Source organism: Sabethes cyaneus, chromosome 2, assembly GCF_943734655.1.
Source record: "Sabethes cyaneus chromosome 2, idSabCyanKW18_F2, whole genome shotgun sequence".
In the NCBI taxonomy this organism is placed as follows: domain Eukaryota; kingdom Metazoa; phylum Arthropoda; class Insecta; order Diptera; family Culicidae; genus Sabethes; species Sabethes cyaneus.
This window is the reverse complement of record NC_071354.1, coordinates 169358753-169381542: the sequence shown is the minus strand read 5'-3', so window position 1 is coordinate 169381542 and position 22790 is coordinate 169358753. Positions and strand designations below refer to the sequence as shown.

Genomic DNA, 22790 nt, shown 5'->3' with positions numbered 1-22790 from the left:
TGACATCTTGTACTAGCCAATATGGGTTATTGCTGGTGTGAGACAGAACTGCATTTTATCACCGCTGCTGTTTCACCCCATCGTTATGGTTGAGTTGGTGTGACTGACAGTAGAACAAATCGAGGATAGCCTTGGAATCCTATATCGGTAAATGAATGAGCTCGACCTAGCCGACGACCTTGTCTTGCTTGTACAATGCCGAATCGACAGGCAGAGCAAGTTAGATGACCTCTCCAAGAGCTCTCAGACAGCAGATCTCATACTTAATGTAGCAAATACTTAGTCTGAAGGGTGTCCCACATCAAATTGTACCACGGAAGAAACGTTGTAGAAAATTACCTAATTGACCGATCATTTTCAAACTTTCAGACAATAAATTATAACACAATCAGTGCTGTTAATATTCATCAGCATAACGTTCAAACTTCTGGATTATCAGTCTACCTTGCATTGAAAATCTGCTTGCTTTGATCAAACGTACATAATAACTATATACAGCAAGCATGAACTTCATGCACGAGAATATATAATATCAGCGCCCTGTGATATTGTAACTGATATTCACGTTTGAGCAGTGAAAATCAATCAAAAAAATTTATGTTGTTATTTAGCATCTATTGCGTTGCTGTTGGACATAAGATTTTTCTTTTCATTTACTGCATTTAAAAATCTTTTTTTCCTGAAGTGAATATCACCTTGTGGATTTGAAAATCACTTTCTCCTGTTCTATTTTCACGCTATATTGAACTTGTATACTACGATGAAAATCGCTGTGGAGTTGTACATACGAAACTCAGAGGCATAAAAAACAATGTATGCTGAGAAAAAAGATTTTCTGTTTTGTTTGAAATTCGGTGATAATTAAAGGCCCTGAACACAATAGTAAGCTTTTGGCATATTTATTTCATTCGACATCAATACCATAACCGTATGCTCGCACCTTACGCTTAACTGTACTCATAAGATTCTGTATAACATCTGGCTGCAGCTTCATTTGTACGGGAACCCACTTTTTCTTCATGTCTTCCTCTTCATGGTTTGACCTCCTTGATGCTTCCGTAGTGCCTGCTCCATAATAATTCAGTATTTTTCGACGGACCAGCTTGCGTAAAGCCAATTCGCGATGTACCTTTCCGGGTGACTCCATTTTTTCCAATTTTCGAAAAACTGATAGCGACAATTGTACAAAATCTGTTCTGATTTATTAAGACTGACAGCCGATAAAAATAACATAATGATAAAAATACAGTGTAAAAAAACACTCTAAACTACTTCTACTCAAATTTCAAATAGCCAAATGAGTAAGTTTCAACAGCGTTTCTTCCGTGGTGGTATTGGACCCTTTATGATTGTGAACACTGAGCAGATGAAAGCCTTTCAATATCTTGGTAGATAACGACAGACAGACAGATATGACAAAAAAAAGACAGGAGCACCAGACAGATAGGATACACAGGACAAATACTCAGGGCAGACAAAAAGATAGACAGGATAGACAGAACAGACAGGAGAAACAGATAAGACAAAACAGGCAGGACTGACGTGACAGTGAGGATAGACAGACAGACAGACAGACAGACAGACAGACAGACAGACAGACAGACAGACAGACAGACAGACAGACAGACAGACAGACAGACAGACAGACAGACAGACAGACAGACAGACAGACAGACAGACAGACAGACAGACAGACAGACAGACAGACAGACAGACAGACAGACAGACAGACAGACAGACAGACAGACAGACAGACAGACAGACAGACAGACAGACAGACAGACAGACAGACAGACAGACAGACAGACAGACAGACAGACAGACAGACAGACAGACAGACAGACAGACAGACAGACAGACAGACAGACAGACAGACAGACAGACAGACAGACAGACAGACAGACAGACAGACAGACAGACAGACAGACAGACAGACAGACAGACAGACAGACAGACAGACAGACAGACAGACAGACAGACAGACAGACAGACAGACAGACAGACAGACAGACAGACAGACAGACAGACAGACAGACAGACAGACAGACAGACAGACAGACAGACAGACAGACAGACAGACAGACAGACAGACAGACAGACAGACAGACAGACAGACAGACAGACAGACAGACAGACAGACAGACAGACAGACAGACAGACAGACAGACAGACAGACAGACAGACAGACAGACAGACAGACAGACAGACAGACAGACAGACAGACAGACAGACAGACAGACAGACAGACAGACAGACAGACAGACAGACAGACAGACAGACAGACAGACAGACAGACAGACAGACAGACAGACAGACAGACAGACAGACAGACAGACAGACAGACAGACAGACAGACAGACAGACAGACAGACAGACAGACAGACAGACAGACAGACAGACAGACAGACAGACAGACAGACAGACAGACAGACAGACAGACAGACAGACAGACAGACAGACAGACAGACAGACAGACAGACAGACAGACAGACAGACAGACAGACAGACAGACAGACAGACAGACAGACAGACAGACAGACAGACAGACAGACAGACAGACAGACAGACAGACAGACAGACAGACAGACAGACAGACAGACAGACAGACAGACAGACAGACAGACAGACAGACAGACAGACAGACAGACAGACAGACAGACAGACAGACAGACAGACAGACAGACAGACAGACAGACAGACAGACAGACAGACAGACAGACAGACAGACAGACAGACAGACAGACAGACAGACAGACAGACAGACAGACAGACAGACAGACAGACAGACAGACAGACAGACAGACAGACAGACAGACAGACAGACAGACAGACAGACAGACAGACAGACAGACAGACAGACAGACAGACAGACAGACAGACAGACAGACAGACAGACAGACAGACAGACAGACAGACAGACAGACAGACAGACAGACAGACAGACAGACAGACAGACAGACAGACAGACAGACAGACAGACAGACAGACAGACAGACAGACAGACAGACAGACAGACAGACAGACAGACAGACAGACAGACAGACAGACAGACAGACAGACAGACAGACAGACAGACAGACAGACAGACAGACAGACAGACAGACAGACAGACAGACAGACAGACAGACAGACAGACAGACAGACAGACAGACAGACAGACAGACAGACAGACAGACAGACAGACAGACAGACAGACAGACAGACAGACAGACAGACAGACAGACAGACAGACAGACAGACAGACAGACAGACAGACAGACAGACAGACAGACAGACAGACAGACAGACAGACAGACAGACAGACAGACAGACAGACAGACAGACAGACAGACAGACAGACAGACAGACAGACAGACAGACAGACAGACAGACAGACAGACAGACAGACAGACAGACAGACAGACAGACAGACAGACAGACAGACAGACAGACAGACAGACAGACAGACAGACAGACAGACAGACAGACAGACAGACAGACAGACAGACAGACAGACAGACAGACAGACAGACAGACAGACAGACAGACAGACAGACAGACAGACAGACAGACAGACAGACAGACAGACAGACAGACAGACAGACAGACAGACAGACAGACAGACAGACAGACAGACAGACAGACAGACAGACAGACAGACAGACAGACAGACAGACAGACAGACAGACAGACAGACAGACAGACAGACAGACAGACAGACAGACAGACAGACAGACAGACAGACAGACAGACAGACAGACAGACAGACAGACAGACAGACAGACAGACAGACAGACAGACAGACAGACAGACAGACAGACAGACAGACAGACAGACAGACAGACAGACAGACAGACAGACAGACAGACAGACAGACAGACAGACAGACAGACAGACAGACAGACAGACAGACAGACAGACAGACAGACAGACAGACAGACAGACAGACAGACAGACAGACAGACAGACAGACAGACAGACAGACAGACAGACAGACAGACAGACAGACAGACAGACAGACAGACAGACAGACAGACAGACAGACAGACAGACAGACAGACAGACAGACAGACAGACAGACAGACAGACAGACAGACAGACAGACAGACAGACAGACAGACAGACAGACAGACAGACAGACAGACAGACAGACAGACAGACAGACAGACAGACAGACAGACAGACAGACAGACAGACAGACAGACAGACAGACAGACAGACAGACAGACAGACAGACAGACAGACAGACAGACAGACAGACAGACAGACAGACAGACAGACAGACAGACAGACAGACAGACAGACAGACAGACAGACAGACAGACAGACAGACAGACAGACAGACAGACAGACAGACAGACAGACAGACAGACAGACAGACAGACAGACAGACAGACAGACAGACAGACAGACAGACAGACAGACAGACAGACAGACAGACAGACAGACAGACAGACAGACAGACAGACAGACAGACAGACAGACAGACAGACAGACAGACAGACAGACAGACAGACAGACAGACAGACAGACAGACAGACAGACAGACAGACAGACAGACAGACAGACAGACAGACAGACAGACAGACAGACAGACAGACAGACAGACAGACAGACAGACAGACAGACAGACAGACAGACAGACAGACAGACAGACAGACAGACAGACAGACAGACAGACAGACAGACAGACAGACAGACAGACAGACAGACAGACAGACAGACAGACAGACAGACAGACAGACAGACAGACAGACAGACAGACAGACAGACAGACAGACAGACAGACAGACAGACAGACAGACAGACAGACAGACAGACAGACAGACAGACAGACAGACAGACAGACAGACAGACAGACAGACAGACAGACAGACAGACAGACAGACAGACAGACAGACAGACAGACAGACAGACAGACAGACAGACAGACAGACAGACAGACAGACAGACAGACAGACAGACAGACAGACAGACAGACAGACAGACAGACAGACAGACAGACAGACAGACAGACAGACAGACAGACAGACAGACAGACAGACAGACAGACAGACAGACAGACAGACAGACAGACAGACAGACAGACAGACAGACAGACAGACAGACAGACAGACAGACAGACAGACAGACAGACAGACAGACAGACAGACAGACAGACAGACAGACAGACAGACAGACAGACAGACAGACAGACAGACAGACAGACAGACAGACAGACAGACAGACAGACAGACAGACAGACAGACAGACAGACAGACAGACAGACAGACAGACAGACAGACAGACAGACAGACAGACAGACAGACAGCATCAAATTTTACCCAGTTCATATCAAGACAAGAATCACCTGCTTCATCAGCGAATCTCAATTCTCAATCCCTTGGATTACTTTACATGGGAATACCTATTTAGTTAAACTGTAAGAACTAAAATTCACACTTCAGAATCATTCTAGTCAAATCTGATCAAAAATGTGGTACAAAATATGATTTATAATCTGGACTAAAATCAGACAGAAAATGCGATCCACAATCTAGTCCAGACCCAAAATCTGGTCCCACATCTAATCCGAAATCTCATCGAAAATTTGGTCCAAAATATTATCCAAAACCTGATCCAAAATCTGGCTTAGAATCTGATGGTGGTTTAACATCTGGTTCAGGTCCAGTATCTGGTCCAAATTGTGGCCGAAATCGCACCAAAAATGTAGTCCAAATTCTAGTCCACAATCTAGTTCAGATCTGTTCCCAAATTTATTACAAAATCTGGAACAAAATTTGATTTAAAAAAATATGGTTCGCAATCAGATCAAGGTCTAGGTCCAGAATCTGGTTTAAACCCTAATCCAAAATTTGGTTGGTGGTTTAAAATCAGATCAAAAAGGTGGCCCAAACTCTGATTTATATTCTGGTCCAGCTCTAGAATGTGCACCCAATTTTTTTCAAAATCTGCTCCAAAACCTAATATTAAACTGTCATTCCAAATCGGGGCAAGGACCACAATCTAGTCCAAAATTTGATCAAAAATGCGGTCTAAAAGATTATCCAAAATGTGGTCAAATCTAATAAAAAGGTGGTCCAAAATCTGGCCAATAATCTGATACATCACCAAAATCTGGTATAAAACTTCTAAGATGTAGTCCAAACTCGGGGTAAGGTCCGAAATCTGGTTCAAGTCCAGGATCTGGTCCTAAATTTGATCAAAACTGTGTCAAAATCTGGTCTGAAATCTGATGAAAAAAATTTCGACCAAAATGTGGTCCAGTACTAAAATTTGGTCCAGGTCCAAAATCTGGTTTTGGTCCAGAATATGGTCCAATATTTGATAAAAAATGTGGTTCAAAATCTGGTTCAGAATCTGGTCTAAATCTGTTCCAAAATTTGATACAAATTCTGATAAAAAATGTGGTCCAGAATTTTGTGCTGATTCAGGATGTGGTTGGTGGTTGAAAATTTTATCTAATCTTATCTTATCTTATCTCAGACTAACGCAGCCAATACTTGAAGGCATACTGGAAAATGACGATTGCTTGAATCAATCATTTTTCTTGTCAACGGCCAGGCCAACTGCGCAGCATGTACCGCAGAATTCCAACGAAACAAGTGGAATTAGAAATGATACTTAATTCCATTCAGGGGGGCTCTGTAGTCGTAAGGTAACAGAGTCTGCTTTGACAAGCGAATGGTCATGGGTTCGAATCTTAGTAGAATCAGGTCATTCGATGTCAAAGTGACTTTAGCATGGGTTTATTCTCAGGCCACTCATCATCCTTCCTTCATGCTGAGTTCTATATTATCCCGATATGGTCAATTGACAGTGCAAAAATGAGACCCTTATAGTAAAAATGCACTGGTTTGCCACGCCAGGGATGACTATAATTGGGACTGCGCGCTGTCATGTGGAACGAGGTGGGTAAAGTAGAGTAAAGCATTGAAGGAAGGGTACCCAATTACACACAAGCACGCATAAAAAATTCAATAAGCATTTCGTCAATCAATAGCGATTATAGCAAAAATAAATGCAGTGCGGGTTAAACAGCAAACACCCGGGCGATATCACAATAGATCAAACGTTACTGGTCGCAGTGATGAGTCCATACAGGAAAAAAAAAATTAATCCATTCAACTCTTTGAAATCGAGGGGAAGGAAGAAAGCATGGACCTCCCGTATCAAACGCTTCCCTTGAAGATATTGATTAATTTACATTTTACATTATGTATAGTATGCAGTCGTTGAGAGGATCTTTGCTAGTAAAGGTTAAGTGATACTCCGGACCCTCGGGGATGAACTTATGGCATTAACCATAAACCAAGCTGCAATTGGCCAAGGTTATAGCGCCTTATTTCGCTCTCTGAAAAGAGAGTTGGTGGTTAAAATCTTATCTAAAATAATAAAAAATAATGGGAAAGATCATTGATTTAAGAAACGAAGGAGTGCTTATTCAGGTCTTCGGCAAGTGCGCCACAATGTTACACTATGGCTCTGCAAACAGGCCTAACTAGTCTAACAAGCCAGTAATCGTATGTTTGATATTTATGGCCACTTATTGCACTTTTATCCATTTGTAAACTAACGTTGGTTCTTCTAAAACACATCGGATGTTAAAAGCAGTAAATTTTTTTTGTATTTATTTCATTAATTTTGATAAATGCGATGAGAAAAAATCATCATGACTCTGAGTAGATAAGCTACGATTATATACGATGTTGATCAATCTGCACTGCATCCTCTTCTGTATGCTCTCCCGATTCCCGATAATAATCGTATTAGCATAACATAAACATAACATAAAATAAACATAAAAGAAATGGCAGTGAAAGGGAAACATCGTTCACATTATAATTTTCCAGCGGATTCACATTGTTGGTTTTTTTTACATAAAAACTTTTCTTAAATTCCATAGTTAGCATAATAAGAACAAATAAAGGTAAGCGTTTTATTTATATGGCCTAATGTTGCACAAAAATCATGAATAAAATTTCTACTCTGAAATTACTTTACTTTACTTTATTACTTTATTTATGGGAACACCGTAAAGTATTTGTTCACCAACTAGACGCTCGGTAATGTTCCAGATTTAAAAACCACAGTATCGCTAACGTTCGCCACCTCATTCTCACGTCTTTGCGTGCAGCAAACCGTGCATATCGTTTTTCAAATCACACCTTATAATCTGCGTTCAATTTTTGCTTCGTTATTAAAAGCTTCCAATTACCGCTGACACCAAACGGATGAAACAAATTCCAACACGCTTTGTTCTACCGAAACCAATTGAAAAAAGCGCGAAAATGGTGAAATAAACCGCGATCATGTTTCATTAGAGCCGTCGATCGGAGCTCGATGCGATGGCGTGCAGCTTGGTGTATGGATAATATTCCGAAAAAAAAATTGACAGACAGACAGTTACCACCGCGTGCCAAATTCTGCTCCAAACAATTTTCAACACTAATGACAATATAATCGCAACCTTTAACCGCGAAATGTCAGCCAGTTAGAGATCAGCTATGCTGCAGCATGAGCTAGCGACTCTTACTCGATAGTCTTACATAACACGAACAAATCACCTTTTAACATGATCAGCACATGACAGTTAATGAAAAACTTGACTTTAAGCTCAAAGTTCGGAAATCGACCACAGAAATCAAAAAGATTAATAACTTTGACGTAATCGAGACCTTGACGAATTAACAAAAGTCATAATCACGATTACAATCGCCATCATTGTCATCGTAATCGAATTGGACACGCTAGCTAGACTCATCTGTCTCAACAGCCATGATGGGAGAGCTTAGTCTTAACTTTCCATTTCTAAATCCTGCTGCCTAGCAATGATACAAATTTTCTCCCAAATAGGCACCATAAAAATGCAACTATGTATGCAACGCCGAGATCCCATTGCGGCAACCTAATCCACACCATTTGAGGCGGACCGGGCGGTGCATTCAAGTGAGAAACCGCGTCACGCTGAACTGAAACCGTGCATACGCTGGCAATAAATCAGCTCACATTAGAGCGTTGACATACCTCCTAAAGGCAGCAACAACATACATTGTGAAGGCGTTTATTTCCAGAAATTACGTAACGCGAAGGAAATTTAATTTCTGTTTTGTAGCCTGCAATGGCTGAAAGGAGATTTATTTCTTATTGGTAATCGGTTTCCGAAAAAATTGGATCGCATATTGCGCACCCATCCGCAGAAGACTGTGAACTGTAAAAAATCACGACATTTCTCTGTTGTGGCGTCAAGCTTCCTGCGGTCAACGCGATGGTGCCAAACGCTGGCGGCTCAGTGTCCCCATCTTCGCAGTGATGATCGGTAGTAGTAAATTGTTAATGATCATGATGGCACTGTTGCTGATTGAACTTTCTTTTGAGCAAAGGTCATCCGTAGCGCTTTCGCTTCGTGAAATTGACCGTCGGTATATGCTGGCCGCATAGTAGTGCTTCGGTTGCTACATAAATGCTGATAATAATCACTCAATAAGAAACAATTGGACGGCTAATGGCCATGGCACCCAACAGTCAAATGTGCGATTTAAAACACATACTTAATTACCGATAAAGATTGCTTTTAATTTTTAAGTGTTGTTAGATTGTGCCTACAATGTTTACTACTGGCCATATGCAGACGTTGACAAGGGTGGTGGTCTGAATGTTGGTGGGCTCTTTACAATGAAATAATAAATGTAGGATAATGTCGTTAGCGTCGAGCCACTGTTATGGTCGCACCATCACGATTTTACAGTTTTAGTAACTCGTGATTTCTAGGTACAAACATTGTAAAACTTCTTGCAGCTAGCTTTTCACACTATTGTGAGTTACAATCGTGTATTCAAGGCGTACTGAATTCAGTGATTAAAACTTCCAAAATATGTTTTCCAATTGCAGTGAACTTTTCTTTAAGAAATCATTTATAAAATGCAATTTTATCAATATAAATATTGAAAATGCAATAAATAGGTTGTACTCAATAAGAAGGTAATGTTTTTGGGTAGGGTAAGACGAAATGCTATAAAAGCGCTTATCGTAAAAGTCGGACCACTAGTGCAGTCATGGTTGGACCATCATAATTTCAAGCGCAATATTCGCTAGAGAACGTAACTCACCTGAAATGTGAAGAAATGAAGCAAAATTAATACGATAAAAACCTAAATTGGTGTTGTTTTTATTGTAGTAGTACACATCGGAAAATCGGTTGTGGGAATATTGATTGTATCAAGATCGTCAAAATTTCTATGACAACTTTTTTTGTCTTTATGTAAATGTCTATAGCTATATTAGTTTTCAAGCAATAAGTTCAAGATTTTCCAGAAATATACCTTATTCCTAGACCTTTACAACGATGTATGTAGATTTTCGAAATTCCTTTTAAAACGAAAGTTATGGGTGAATGCCAAAAGGTGGCCCCAACCACGATGACATTCCCATATATATTTAAAGTGATCTATTTTCGATTATTGAATTTGTGAATCAGAAAATCCTTCATTATTCACAAAAAGCCAATCCACTATCAAGAAGTATCTGTTCGGCAATTATGGTCTGGAGAAGTAGTTCTTCAGTAGCGTCGTCAGATTCACTTTTCTTTAAACTAATACGGTAAATGACTTCTCTGATAAAAAATAAGTTGCTTCATAACTCATACTATTCAAGAAAAATCAGCTTTTCTAATAATTGATAACTAACTATTATTTCATATTTCTTTTCAGGTATGCATCTAACGTCATGATTATCTGGAACATAAAATTATGAAAATATAATCTAGGTAAGTTTTAGACAGAAATATCTATGTACTACAAAACGCATTATTTATAGAAAAACATCTAATTGCGACCAGTACAGCAGTAATTTTTGCCTCCTATAAATAAAACAGTTATCAAACTTGCGTGAAACTACAGTTTTGATTTGAAAACAAAATTGGGAACTGCTGAGGAAAAGTGACCACGCGTCCTCATTTTCATAAGAATCGATGGAGGCGCATTGTTCAGTATGATTACATAACGTAAATCTGGTACGTGTCTTAACCCTTTATAAGGCCGTGGCAATTATATTGCCACCAACGAAAAACGTTTGTTTTGCGTCTATAATGACATCAATATAATTATAGAAGCAAAATAAAAATTTTTTGTTGGTGGCAATATAGTTGTCACTGCCTTACAAAGGGTTAAATGAGAAGATCAAAGGCACAGTTTTTCAATTTTTTGAGGATGATTATATAAACCATGCCATGCCCAACCTGAAAAATTACGTTTCTGTACAGAAACCTGGAAAACAGCAGTGCATTCTGAAAAACCTGCTTATAATGAATCCAAGAGATGCCTAAAATATGGCATCAGAACTAAACGATTGGTACAACATTGCAAAAACAATTCAAGCAACTGTTATTCCTGTATGAAAATAGAAATATAAGGCCATCCCTAAGGGTACAAATGCCCTTTGGGTACATGGTCAAACCGTAGGGAAAACACGGGCACTGCGACCAAAAACTGTCCATTGGATTAGATCTTCGTATCTTACCAACTACAATAAATAATAAACATTGCTACAAATGATGGTTAATACCATGTAAGTTCATCGTTGATCAGGCACAAAAGCGGGAAGGTAACCGCTTTTTGACTAACTTTTTAGCCATTTAAAACACAAAATGTCTGTTTAATTTTTAACTTGTCTTCCTTTTGTTTTCTTATTTTCCATCACTTCCAATTCCTGTCTTAAAGGGTGACCCACATCAAATTGCATCCCGGAAAAAACACTGTAGAAAATTATCTAGTTGACCGATCTTTTTCAAACTTTCAGACAATAAAATATAACCCATTAGTAATCTTTTGGCATATTTATTTTATTAACTTCAATACCATAACCGTATGCTCGTACCTTACGCTTAAGTCCACTCATAAGGTTCTGTACAACATCTGGATGCAGCTTCTTCTGTACGGAAACCCACTTTTTCTTCATGTATTCCTCCGACCTGCTTGGGATGCTTCCGTAGTACCTGGGGCTCTCGTGTTACTTCAACAGAGGAAGCAGACGCTTCTGTAGACACTCCTTGAGGCAGATCTGCCCTTTTGCAGTCCCGATAGTCACGAACGGCGCACTCCGTTTGTGCTGGAAGCTTCTGAGTGCAGGATTCCGATTTTTTTCCAATGTCCCGATAAGATAGTTGAGGATTGCAAAATCAATTCACGAGGTTGCTTTTCGAGTAACGCCATTTTTTCCAATTTTTGAAAAACTGACAGCGATAAATATACAGTGTAAACAATACACTCTAAGCTACTTCTACTCAAATTTTCAAAAGAAAATACCTATTGGGTAATTTTATACAGCGATTTTTCCGTGGTGCAATTTGATGTAGGACACCCGTTATTTTCCAGCACTTCCAATCTTTACGTTATGCCAGGCAACCGTGATGGCAGATCTACTGATTTATCCGTAATTCTGCCGATTTACGAATTTTCTACGGACGTCCGGATCAAGTGCTCATATCTACAGATTTTAATAAATTTTATGAAAAAGGTTGAATTTTTTTTTATTTTAATGTAGTTTTAACTATACCTTAATCTATACCTATAAAAATGGATTTCTGTCTGTCGGGATGTTCCTTATAGAATCGAAAACTACTGAAGCAATCGGCGTTAAAATTTGGGTTTTTGGGGCCAGGGAAGGTTCTTATGATGGTCAAAGACCCCTCCCCCACTAAGAGGAGGGGCTTCCATACAAATGAAATACAAATTTCCTCATAACTCCAGAATTAATCAAGCAAATGAAACCAAATTTAGCATGTGGGTGTTTTTGTAAGCAATTTTTTTTTCTATGGTGAATTGAGACCCCTCCCCGTTTTAGGAGAGGAATTATGACCCCTCCCCCCTTCAATAATGCGGGGGGGCTCCTATACAAATGAAATAAAAATATCCTCATAACTAGAGAACTAATCAAGCAAATGGAACCAAATTTGGCATATGGGGGTTTTGGAGGCAGGATTTTTTTTATGATAGCTTGAGACTCCTCACCCCTACCACAGGGGTAAACATAACTTTATTTTTGCTGAGAGAACGAAACCTTGTTCTATATGTATCAATGTTCTTTATGCTCTTGTTACGCGATAAATAAGAACTGTTGGACATTTATGTATTCATGAAACTATGAAAAGATGATTAAAATATGCATAAAGACAACAAAGAGACGACGAGAGGACAGCTGTAAGCTGACAAAAATATGATGATAATATGAGAGAATAATTACAAAAAGATTGCGATGAAAAGTTTGCGAAAAGACGACATAAAATAATGAAAATAACTTTAAAATACGATGAAAAGACGCCAAAACAGTTACAAAAACAAGCTGCAAACACACACACACACACACACACACACACACACACACACACACACACACACACACACACACACACACACACACACACACACACACACACACACACACACACACACACACACACACACACACAGACACACACACACACACAAACACACAGACACACACACACACACACACACACACACACACACACACACACACACACACACACACACACACACACACACACACACACACACACACAGATAATTTTGTATTTTTGGACCAATTTCTAATCCTTTGTTATAGTGTAACAGAGTTGAAACAGCAAAGGATGCAACAACAGCAAAGGAACAGCAACAGAAAAAACATGCAAAAAGGATGACGTTAAGATGGGAAATATACGTCAGAAAGACGAGAAAAGAACTACGGAAAGACAAGTAAAAGACACCATTTTTGTCATCTTGACCACAATCGGGACGAAAAATAATGAAAAGATTACAAAAAACGAAGATAAGGCAGCAAAATGTCAACGGAAAAACACCACAATAGCAATAAAAAACAACAAACAGCTGCGAAAAACAAACGACCAAAAATGCTAGAAATAGACATCAAAAAACAACGAAAATACAAGGAAAAGGAGACAAAAAGACCATAAAAAACAACAAAAGTATGACATAGAAATGAAAACGAGGCGACAACGCGTGGATGCATGAAAAAAATGACAAAAAACGGCGAAAAACAACGATAATATGACAAATAAACAACGATTAGATAACGTAAAGGCGACGAAAAAAAAACAAAAAGACAGTAAATAAACAACATAAAGAAAACGAACTGACAATGAATATACAGCGTAAAGACGACGGAATAATGACGAAGAAGTAAAGACCAATAGGCGAAAAGACGAAGAACAAAACACGATAGACGACAAAAAATAGCGAATATACACCAGAAGCCAAGAAAAAAACCCGATTTAATCCACCTAGTGGTGAAAGGAACCTTTGTTATACGGTCTTACTTGGTATTTGAGATAGAAATCGACACGTTTTCGGAATACAATTCATCTATTGGTTAACGTTGCGTAATGCGTTGGTTTACATAAAATTTTTGAAAATTGAATAACTTTACAAATTTTGAACAAAATAGGAACACTTTTAAATTTTGATAGATCCTTTTTTCATGTAATTGCTGAGTAAGGATAAGTAAGTTGTTATTAATTTGAGTAAGTGCAAATAAAAGTAAGTTGTAAGAGGAAATCTTATTCTTTAACATATACATTGCCTAGTAAAGGTCTAGTTTATAGGTTTTTGAACTATGCATAATTTCCTGTAATGCCATTCTATTTGATTCACATCAATAGAGTTTTCTTGAATAATTTTAATCAATTTTTATTAACCTTCGGTTACTCACGCTGTTGTATTTTGTACAACACGTGTAGGTTTTTCAACGCCATATTGTTATAAAGTTACAAATCGTTGTTTAACTAACGAATATTCTTCAATAAACTTATTCTAAAGAAACTGACTAAAGAAGTGACAGGTAACTCATTTTCGTTTCGTCGAAACCAAGTGCGCATGAATCTCGATGAAACCTTCTGAATCTTTTGCTCGAAAACTTGCGAAGTATCAGTCGATCAACGCGACTGAAAATAATGACTGCAAGCAAACGGCAACAAATATCATCGTATCATCACGAAATCAATCCGTGCTGCCTAACGAAAACACCAGGCGATCAAATTTGTATCGTACAGTTCATAAAATCGCCTAAATGTTGAACTCGAAAAAATATTGTTCGAACTTTTCCTAGCAACTTTGAACAGAGTCACGCACAACAATCATCGTTGAGCAAATCAGGTTTAATGATGACAGGAGGCCGCGAGTGACTGAGCTCCAGTGTCTTTTCTTTAGTCAGTTTCTTTAACTTATTCTGAGCAAAATGTCATAATTATTCAATGCATTAATAATTTAAATTGTTGGAAAAATAGATCAGCATAAACCGCCATCACAGAAACGAAACAATCAGCATGCGAGGTGTACCGCAATTGACTCCAAGTGGAATTTTCTCTCGTTTCTTCATATGGAAAAATGGTGTCTGTATGCAGCAAAACTAGCCAATGTAAAATGTTTAAAATGTATCCGTCTGCTGGTAGTCGAGTAATTCGTAGTCAAAATTAAGGTATTTTTTATAATCAAAGTTCTACAGTTCCTAAACAAGCAAACATAGAGGTATACTATATTCAGCAAAGTTGTGTATTTTAATCATTTGTACAATTTTGTAATACAAGAAAAAGTCATACAACAATTACAAAAAGAGTAAAAATATAAAAACTGAGTTTACAAATTCATATACAATAAATAAGATTTTTCTATCTTAGCTGTAGAGATGGAAGGTTACTGTCTCTAGCAAAATTTCTTGTAATAATATGCTCTATAACTTTGCAGAGCACATCAATGTGTTATAATGACACTGAAAACAAATAATTTTTTTTATTTCACTTTTAGGGGGATTAGTCAAAATTTAGATTCCACCAGACGATAGAGCTTTTAATTTCAAGAAACTATTCTAAAGGTTCGATAAACCTAAAACCAAGTTTTCCCAGTCAAACCTCTAGTGCGCACGTTTTCTTTGGTTTGGGGTTATAGTGCGCGCGAGTAACTCTGTTACAAAAGTTGGCGCGAGTGTTCAAGGGTTAATATCTTTTGACCGGTACAACCAATTCTTATGAAATTTTGTATATATATTCGTAGTGTCAAAACCTCTCGTTTGATATTAAAATAATTGAAATTAGGTAAATTATCTTGGTTAAAATCATTATAAATTATTGTTAATTTTGGTGTGGTCTATACGGTTGCTCATAACTTTCAAATTAAACGTCCAATCAAAAAACCATTCAATAGTGATCTATTAGCATATATTATCTTTCAAATGAGACTAATAGCGCATAAATCGGTTTGGCCATCTCTAAGAAACAGGCGATAATTATTACCTTGTCAAAACAGGTTTTTTAAGCATAACTTTTAAACTACATGTTTGTTTTCAATTAAAAATTTCTGAATCATTTAGCTTTAATAAGGGCTTTCATTTGATACTAAGATCGTTGAAATCGGTCATGTAGTTCTAGCGAAACCCGTGTCACGTATTTTTCACATTTTTGTTTATAACTTTTAAACGAAACGTCGTGTCACGAAGAAACTCAATAGTGATCTACTAGACAATAATACCTTTCAAACAAAAGTAATAGCGAACGATTCGGTTCAGCCATCTCTGAGAAACAGGCGATAGAAAAAATCATTACATACATACACACACACACACACACACAGACATTGCTCAAATCGTCGAACCCTATCGATTGGTATATGTGACTTGGCCCTCCGGGCCTCGGATTAATTTCGTGGTTTTCGACCAATTTTTAAACCTTTGTTATAGTATAACAAAGGTAAAAAACTATGCAAAACTACGAGGAGACTAGAAACGGATGCAGAAAACGCGACCGCGACTAGAAATATCATTAAAGACTACAAACGACAACGCCATCAAACCAGAAACCTACAAAATACGATAAAAAATGGCAAAAAATTGCTGAAAATAGACAAATGAGCCTAAGCGGCGAGGGGCCCATCCCGGTGTGGTGGTTAGCATTTATGCCTCTCACACCGAGGACCCGAGGATTCGGGTTCAAATCCTAACCCTGCAGAAGTCGCAGCTGTTAATGTGACTATAATCAAAGTTAAAAAATAAGCGGAGTACTCAATAACAAACAAAAAACGGAAAATAAAGACAGACGATGAAAAACCAAACGACAAGAAATACAGAAAAGATAGACATAATGCGAATGGCAAAAAGCCAAAGACGAAAGTCGAGAGTATGCGTCCTTGAGTAATTAACGAAAAATATGAAATGTGTCATAAACTGATTTGATTCAAAAAGTATTAATTTCCTTCAAGTAGGTACTATAAAGAACAATACTTGTGCGATGAAAAATGATCAAATCTAGGCGGGTTTATCCGTGTTAAAAGGAACTCTACTATATCAGAAAACAATACATTTCGAAATTTATTTACACTTTTAAGCAGAAATAACAACAAAGTGTTGAACAAACCTTTAAGTGGAGCACAAATTTTAGGTTAAACTTTCATTTAAATCAAAAATGAGATTAAATTTTGCCTCTTTCTTAGTTTGAAGCGGAATTATTACCCTTTCTTTTGTGATAAAAACAAATAGTAAAACTACGAATTTTTCTTCAGTAAAACCAGGCATCACTGCCAAGCATAACCGGTGAAGATGATATGTAAACCTACGGGGTGAAGTGGCTGTCAAATTCATACATTTTCGATGTCCTACGCATAGGTACCAAAATGTTAATTTTGACAGGAACCAAAAAATTTGCTGGGAATTTCCCTTTACCGAGGACCGTTTGAAAGTTGCTCTCTTCACTCCTACATGAGAAAGAGATAGCAACACACCATGCCCTTGATGTAAACGTCCGCATGACAACGCATCCCGCATTCGATCCTCTGTTAGCTGCGCTCAGTGCAGTACTCCCAAGATCCCAACATCCCGAATAAGGACATAGGGTGTGCTTTACGCTTATTCTGATTTCTCAGTTGTCCACTAATCAATAAAGTAGATTTTTAGAACATAGTGTAGAAGTGATACGAATTTCAAATTGATTAATGAACAACCCTAATTTGCATTTACTATTATATTAATAAACTTTAACAAACCTTTGTATTGATTGCTATTGTGCTTATTATTGGATAAAAGGTGAGGGAACAAATAGATTAAGGAGTCAGTTGAATTTGTATAGCCAATCCGTGCGTTTGCTTTTAATCAGTGCGATCCGAAATTATACCGTCTTACAATACTGTAGACAGGATCGGCACTGTGTCACGGAATACGTTCTAAAATTTGATATCGTGGGCGATAAATTTCTTCGCGGCTTGTTTGTGGGCAAATATAATCGGATGTCGGTCACTTGTGATGAGTGTTCATGAAAGTGAATTGGAAGAGATTTCCAGGATAGTTGCTGAAAAGGTTATCGGCAAAGATAGCGATTGCGCGGGTGGTGTATCTAGTGGGTTAACGGAAGAGATCCAGATTGCCCCCGAGAGTGCATCCGATTCGGAAGGAGAAACATTTGGTTCACCCACAGAAGCACGGCGAGACAGTTTTTTTGAACAATTGTCAAAAAAGGACCCACGATATAAAGTTAAATTGCAAAAGACAAAGGCTGACGATTCAATGGCGGAACAAACTCTAAAACAATTAATCGACGCGTTGCAAGTTCTGGGTGTGCGAAATACTGAACGACGATTCGACGTGCGCGACGTTAAAGATATCGTTGTAGCTTTTGACCCTGATGTCCCCACCACCCCAACGGCGGAACAATGGGTTGAAACAATTGATAAAGCTGCTGCTCTGTATAAGGCAAACGATGAGTGGAAGCTGCAGTGTGGCATCGTCAACTTGCAAGGTGCATCAAAATTGTGGTTTAGTGGTGTCGAAGTAACGACATGGCAAGAGTTCAAAACGAAATTGATACGCGATTTTCCCAGTTCGGTAGATGTGGTTAGCATACATCAGACGATGATGAGCCGAAAAAAGTTGGCTAGTGAAAGTATAGAAACGTACTTTTATAGCCATGTTGCGATGGGAAAGAAAGGAAAACTTCCGGACGAAGCTATTATAAAATATATCGTATCGGGTCTAGAAGGTCGCTACGGGACCATCGCGCAGATCGGAAGTCTACCGGATTTGTTGAAGCAGCTGAAGTGGTTGGTTGAGCTAAAAGATCTAAAGCCAGCCGAAAACAATTCTCGTGCTACGCCATCGCGATTTGTTAAGCCGACGGGAACAATGAACATGAAATGCTATCGTTGTGGCACTGTAGGACACGTTGCTGCAACCTGTAGTGAGAAAACCAGTGCAAAAATACAAAGTGTTGAATGTTTTCGCTGTAACCAAAAGGGCCACATAGCGAAAAACTGTGGCAAGTTTGGTTCTAAGGAAAAAGCCAGAATCATGCAAGAGATCAGCCAACAGAGCAATTTTGTTAAAAATGTGCAAATTGGTGACTGTAACCTAGACGCGCTGTACGATTGTGGATCGGCAGTTACTACCATAAAGCAAAATTGCCGCCGTGCATTAAATAATATTGAACGATGTGATCTAGTGTTAATCGGGTTCGGCGGGAATAAAGTGAACGTTACGGAAAAAAGCACTGAAGTGCTAATCGTCGATGGATTAAATCTGGAATCGGCTGTGTACGTAGTCCCGAATCACGTACAAGCTAATGCAGTAATTATCGGTCGAGATATTCTTGACCGTGAAGACATACGTTTCATCAAAGAAAAGGGTAGTGCCAGAATAGAACAAATTGTTTCCAGTGACTATAAAGATGAAGATGCAGCTGTTAGTGGTGGCCGGCGAGATGTGTTTAATGTTCGAGCATTTGAACCCATTGAGGCGACGGAAATCAACGTAGATGGCGAAGAAGAACGGGGAAGAATTTTGGAAGTAGTGCAACGATACCGACATTGTTTTGCGAAAAATTACCATGAAATGGGTACGGCAAAGGACTGCGAGATGGTGATCGAAATGTCTGGTTCGGAAAAGCCCGTTTATACCAAACAATATTCCCTGGAATATTCTCGGGAGAAAGTAGTTGAATCAACAGTGAAGGAGTTAATGGAAGCGAACATAATTCAGCCGTCGAAGTCACCATATAATAGTCCGACAGTACTTGTACGAAAAAAGAATGGTGATTGGAGAATGGTCGTCGACTACAGGGCCGTAAATGCGAGAACGGTGAAAGACAAGTGGCCGATGCCAATAATCGAAGATTGTCTAAACAGACTGGTTGGAGGACATTTGTTTATTGCCATGGATTTATTCCGCGGGTATCATCAAATCCCTATCGCGGAAGGCAGTCGTAAATTTACCGCATTTTCAACTCCGCATGGGCATTTTGAATATTTAAAGATGCCATTTGGTTTATCGAACGGAAGTGCAGTGTTTCAACGGATGATAGATTCAGTTATTGCGCCATTGCGGTCGTTGGGATTTGTTGCGTATTTAGACGATGTGACATTCGGAGGCGGCGATATCGAAGACGTTATGAAGAAGCTTGAAATATTTCTGGGCAAGCTGAGCGAACACGGGTTAACGGCAAATTTGGAGAAGACGCATTTTCTCAAAACATCGATCAACTTTTTGGGTCATGAGATAAGTGAAGGTGAGATTCGACCGGGAATTGAGAAAGTCGTTGCAATCCGGGAATTTCCTAGTCCAACGAACGTGAGAAATGTTAGAGAGTTTCTCGGTCTCGCTAACTACTTCAGACGGTTTGTGAAGGAGTTCAGTATTACAGCGGAGCCATTAACTAGACTGACCAAGAAGGAGGCAGAATTCGTCTGGAACGAACAACAGCAGCAAGCTTTTCAGAACCTTAAAGAAGTGCTTATTAGTCGACCGGTTGTAGTTATGTACGATCCCGAGAAAGACATCGAACTACACACAGATGCGTGCTCGCATGGACTGTCGGGCGTTCTGCTGCAAAAGATGGATGACGGTCTTCATGCCATCAGCTATTTCAGTCGCAAAACGTCTGAAACCGAGAATCGAAAATATAGCTATGAGCTTGAGGCTTTAGCGATTGTGGAATCAGTGGAAAGGTATAGAAAATATTTGCTTGGAAGACAGTTTCTGATCGTAACAGACTGTGAAGCCGTTAAAAAGACTGTGGAGAAGAAGCAAATGTTACCGGTAGTGGCAAGATGGTTATTAAAACTACAGGAATATGACTATGAACTAGTGCACCGGAAGGGTGAAAAGATGAAACATGTAGACTGCTTAAGCCGTAATGCCGTTGAAGAGCCGGAATGCGAAGAACCGGAACCAGTAGTGGCACATGTCATGGAAGTGAGCATTCGTGAAGATCAGTGGCTGAAGCTGTTGCAGCGTGAGGACGAAAAGCTGCACGAGATTATGAAAATTTTATGAGCTCCACCAGTGGATAACAGGGGCAGACAAATTTACAAAGAATACGCTCTAAAGGAGGAGGGCGTGATGCGAAGATGCAGTGACGGACTGAAGTGGGTGGTACCAAATCGTGCACGTTGGCGAGTGGCACGATGTTACCATGATGACCTTGGTCATAAGGGAGTGGATAAAGTGATTGAAGCGGTGAAGAAAAATTTCTGGTTTCGCCGAATGCGAAGCTACCTGAAACAGTACATCGGATCGTGTATTCATTGTGCGTATGTGAAGGGCAAAGTAGGTGCAAAGGAAGGCCTGCTGCAACCAATCGAAAAGAATCCAGTTCCGTTTGATACTATTCATCTGGACCATTTAGGTCCGTTTATTCGCTCATCGCTTCAAAATGAATATCTTGTGGTATTAGTGGATGGTTTTACGAAGTATGTGATATTGAAGGCAGTCCGTAATACAAAAACTGGCCCAGTGATCGTAATGCTAAATGAGGTGTTTGCAACCTTTGGGAAACCGAAACGCATCATCACAGATCGTGGTACTGCGTATACATCCAAGGAGTTCGAGAGTTTTTGTGTACAATTGGGAATTATACACGTGAAGGTGGCGGTTGGGACCCCGCGTGCAAACGGTCAAGTAGAGCGTGCCAATCGAAGTGTTTTGGATTCTATAAGGTGCATGGTGAAGGAGGATACCAAAAATTGGGACAAACATTTGCGAATGATTCAGTGGGGGTTGAACTCGATGGTCAACAGCACAACCAAGCTGTCACCAAACACACTTCTCTTCAGCTACAATCCTCGAGACATTGTCGAAAACCAGCTAACGATGATGTTCGCCAGTGAGTGCCCTGAAGGTCGATCGGATGAACTAAAACAGTTAGTGCAAGCGAGAATAAAGATGGAGCAGCAGAAGCAAAAGAAATACTTCGATGAGCGGAGGAAGCCGGCCAGGAAATACTACGAAGGCGATCTCGTGCTCGTTGAAAAAGATCTGCAGGCCACCGGGCAGAGTCGGAAATTGGAACCACGATACAAGGGGCCGTACGTCGTTCAGAAAGCGCTAGGCAATGATCACTATTTGATAGCCGATGTTCCTGGGGTACAGTTGACACAGCGTCGAACGTCGACAGTGTTCGCTGCAGAAAGGATGAAGCCATGGTTAATCAACAGGTTGGTCGAAGACAGTGACGATGACGAAACCCAATCTAATGGTTCGAGTGAAGATTAGCTTATTGCCGGGTCGGAATAAAAGCTGTGGTGTCCGATGTAGAAGTGATACGAATTTCAAATTGATTAATGAACAACCCTAATTTGCATTTACTATTATATTAATAAACTTTAACAAACCTTTGTATTGATTGCTATTGTGCTTATTATTGGATAAAAGGTGAGGGAACAAATAGATTAAGGAGTCAGTTGAATTTGTATAGCCAATCCGTGCGTTTGCTTTTAATCAGTGCGATCCGAAATTATACCGTCTTACAATAGTTCAAACCTAGG

At 40.2% G+C, this 22790-nt stretch overlaps 2 protein-coding genes across 5 annotated transcripts in view; both read left to right on the top strand.

Annotated features, from left to right (window-relative positions):
* LOC128738213 (myosin-G heavy chain) overlaps positions 1-22790 on the top strand; it is a 366951-nt gene that overhangs the window by 85882 nt on the left and 258279 nt on the right. The window lies entirely within an intron of this gene.
* Positions 18280-21300, top strand: LOC128736329 (uncharacterized). Its single transcript, XM_053830806.1, has one exon. The coding sequence runs from the start codon at positions 18280-18282 to the stop codon at positions 21298-21300; it is 3021 nt and encodes a 1006-aa protein (XP_053686781.1).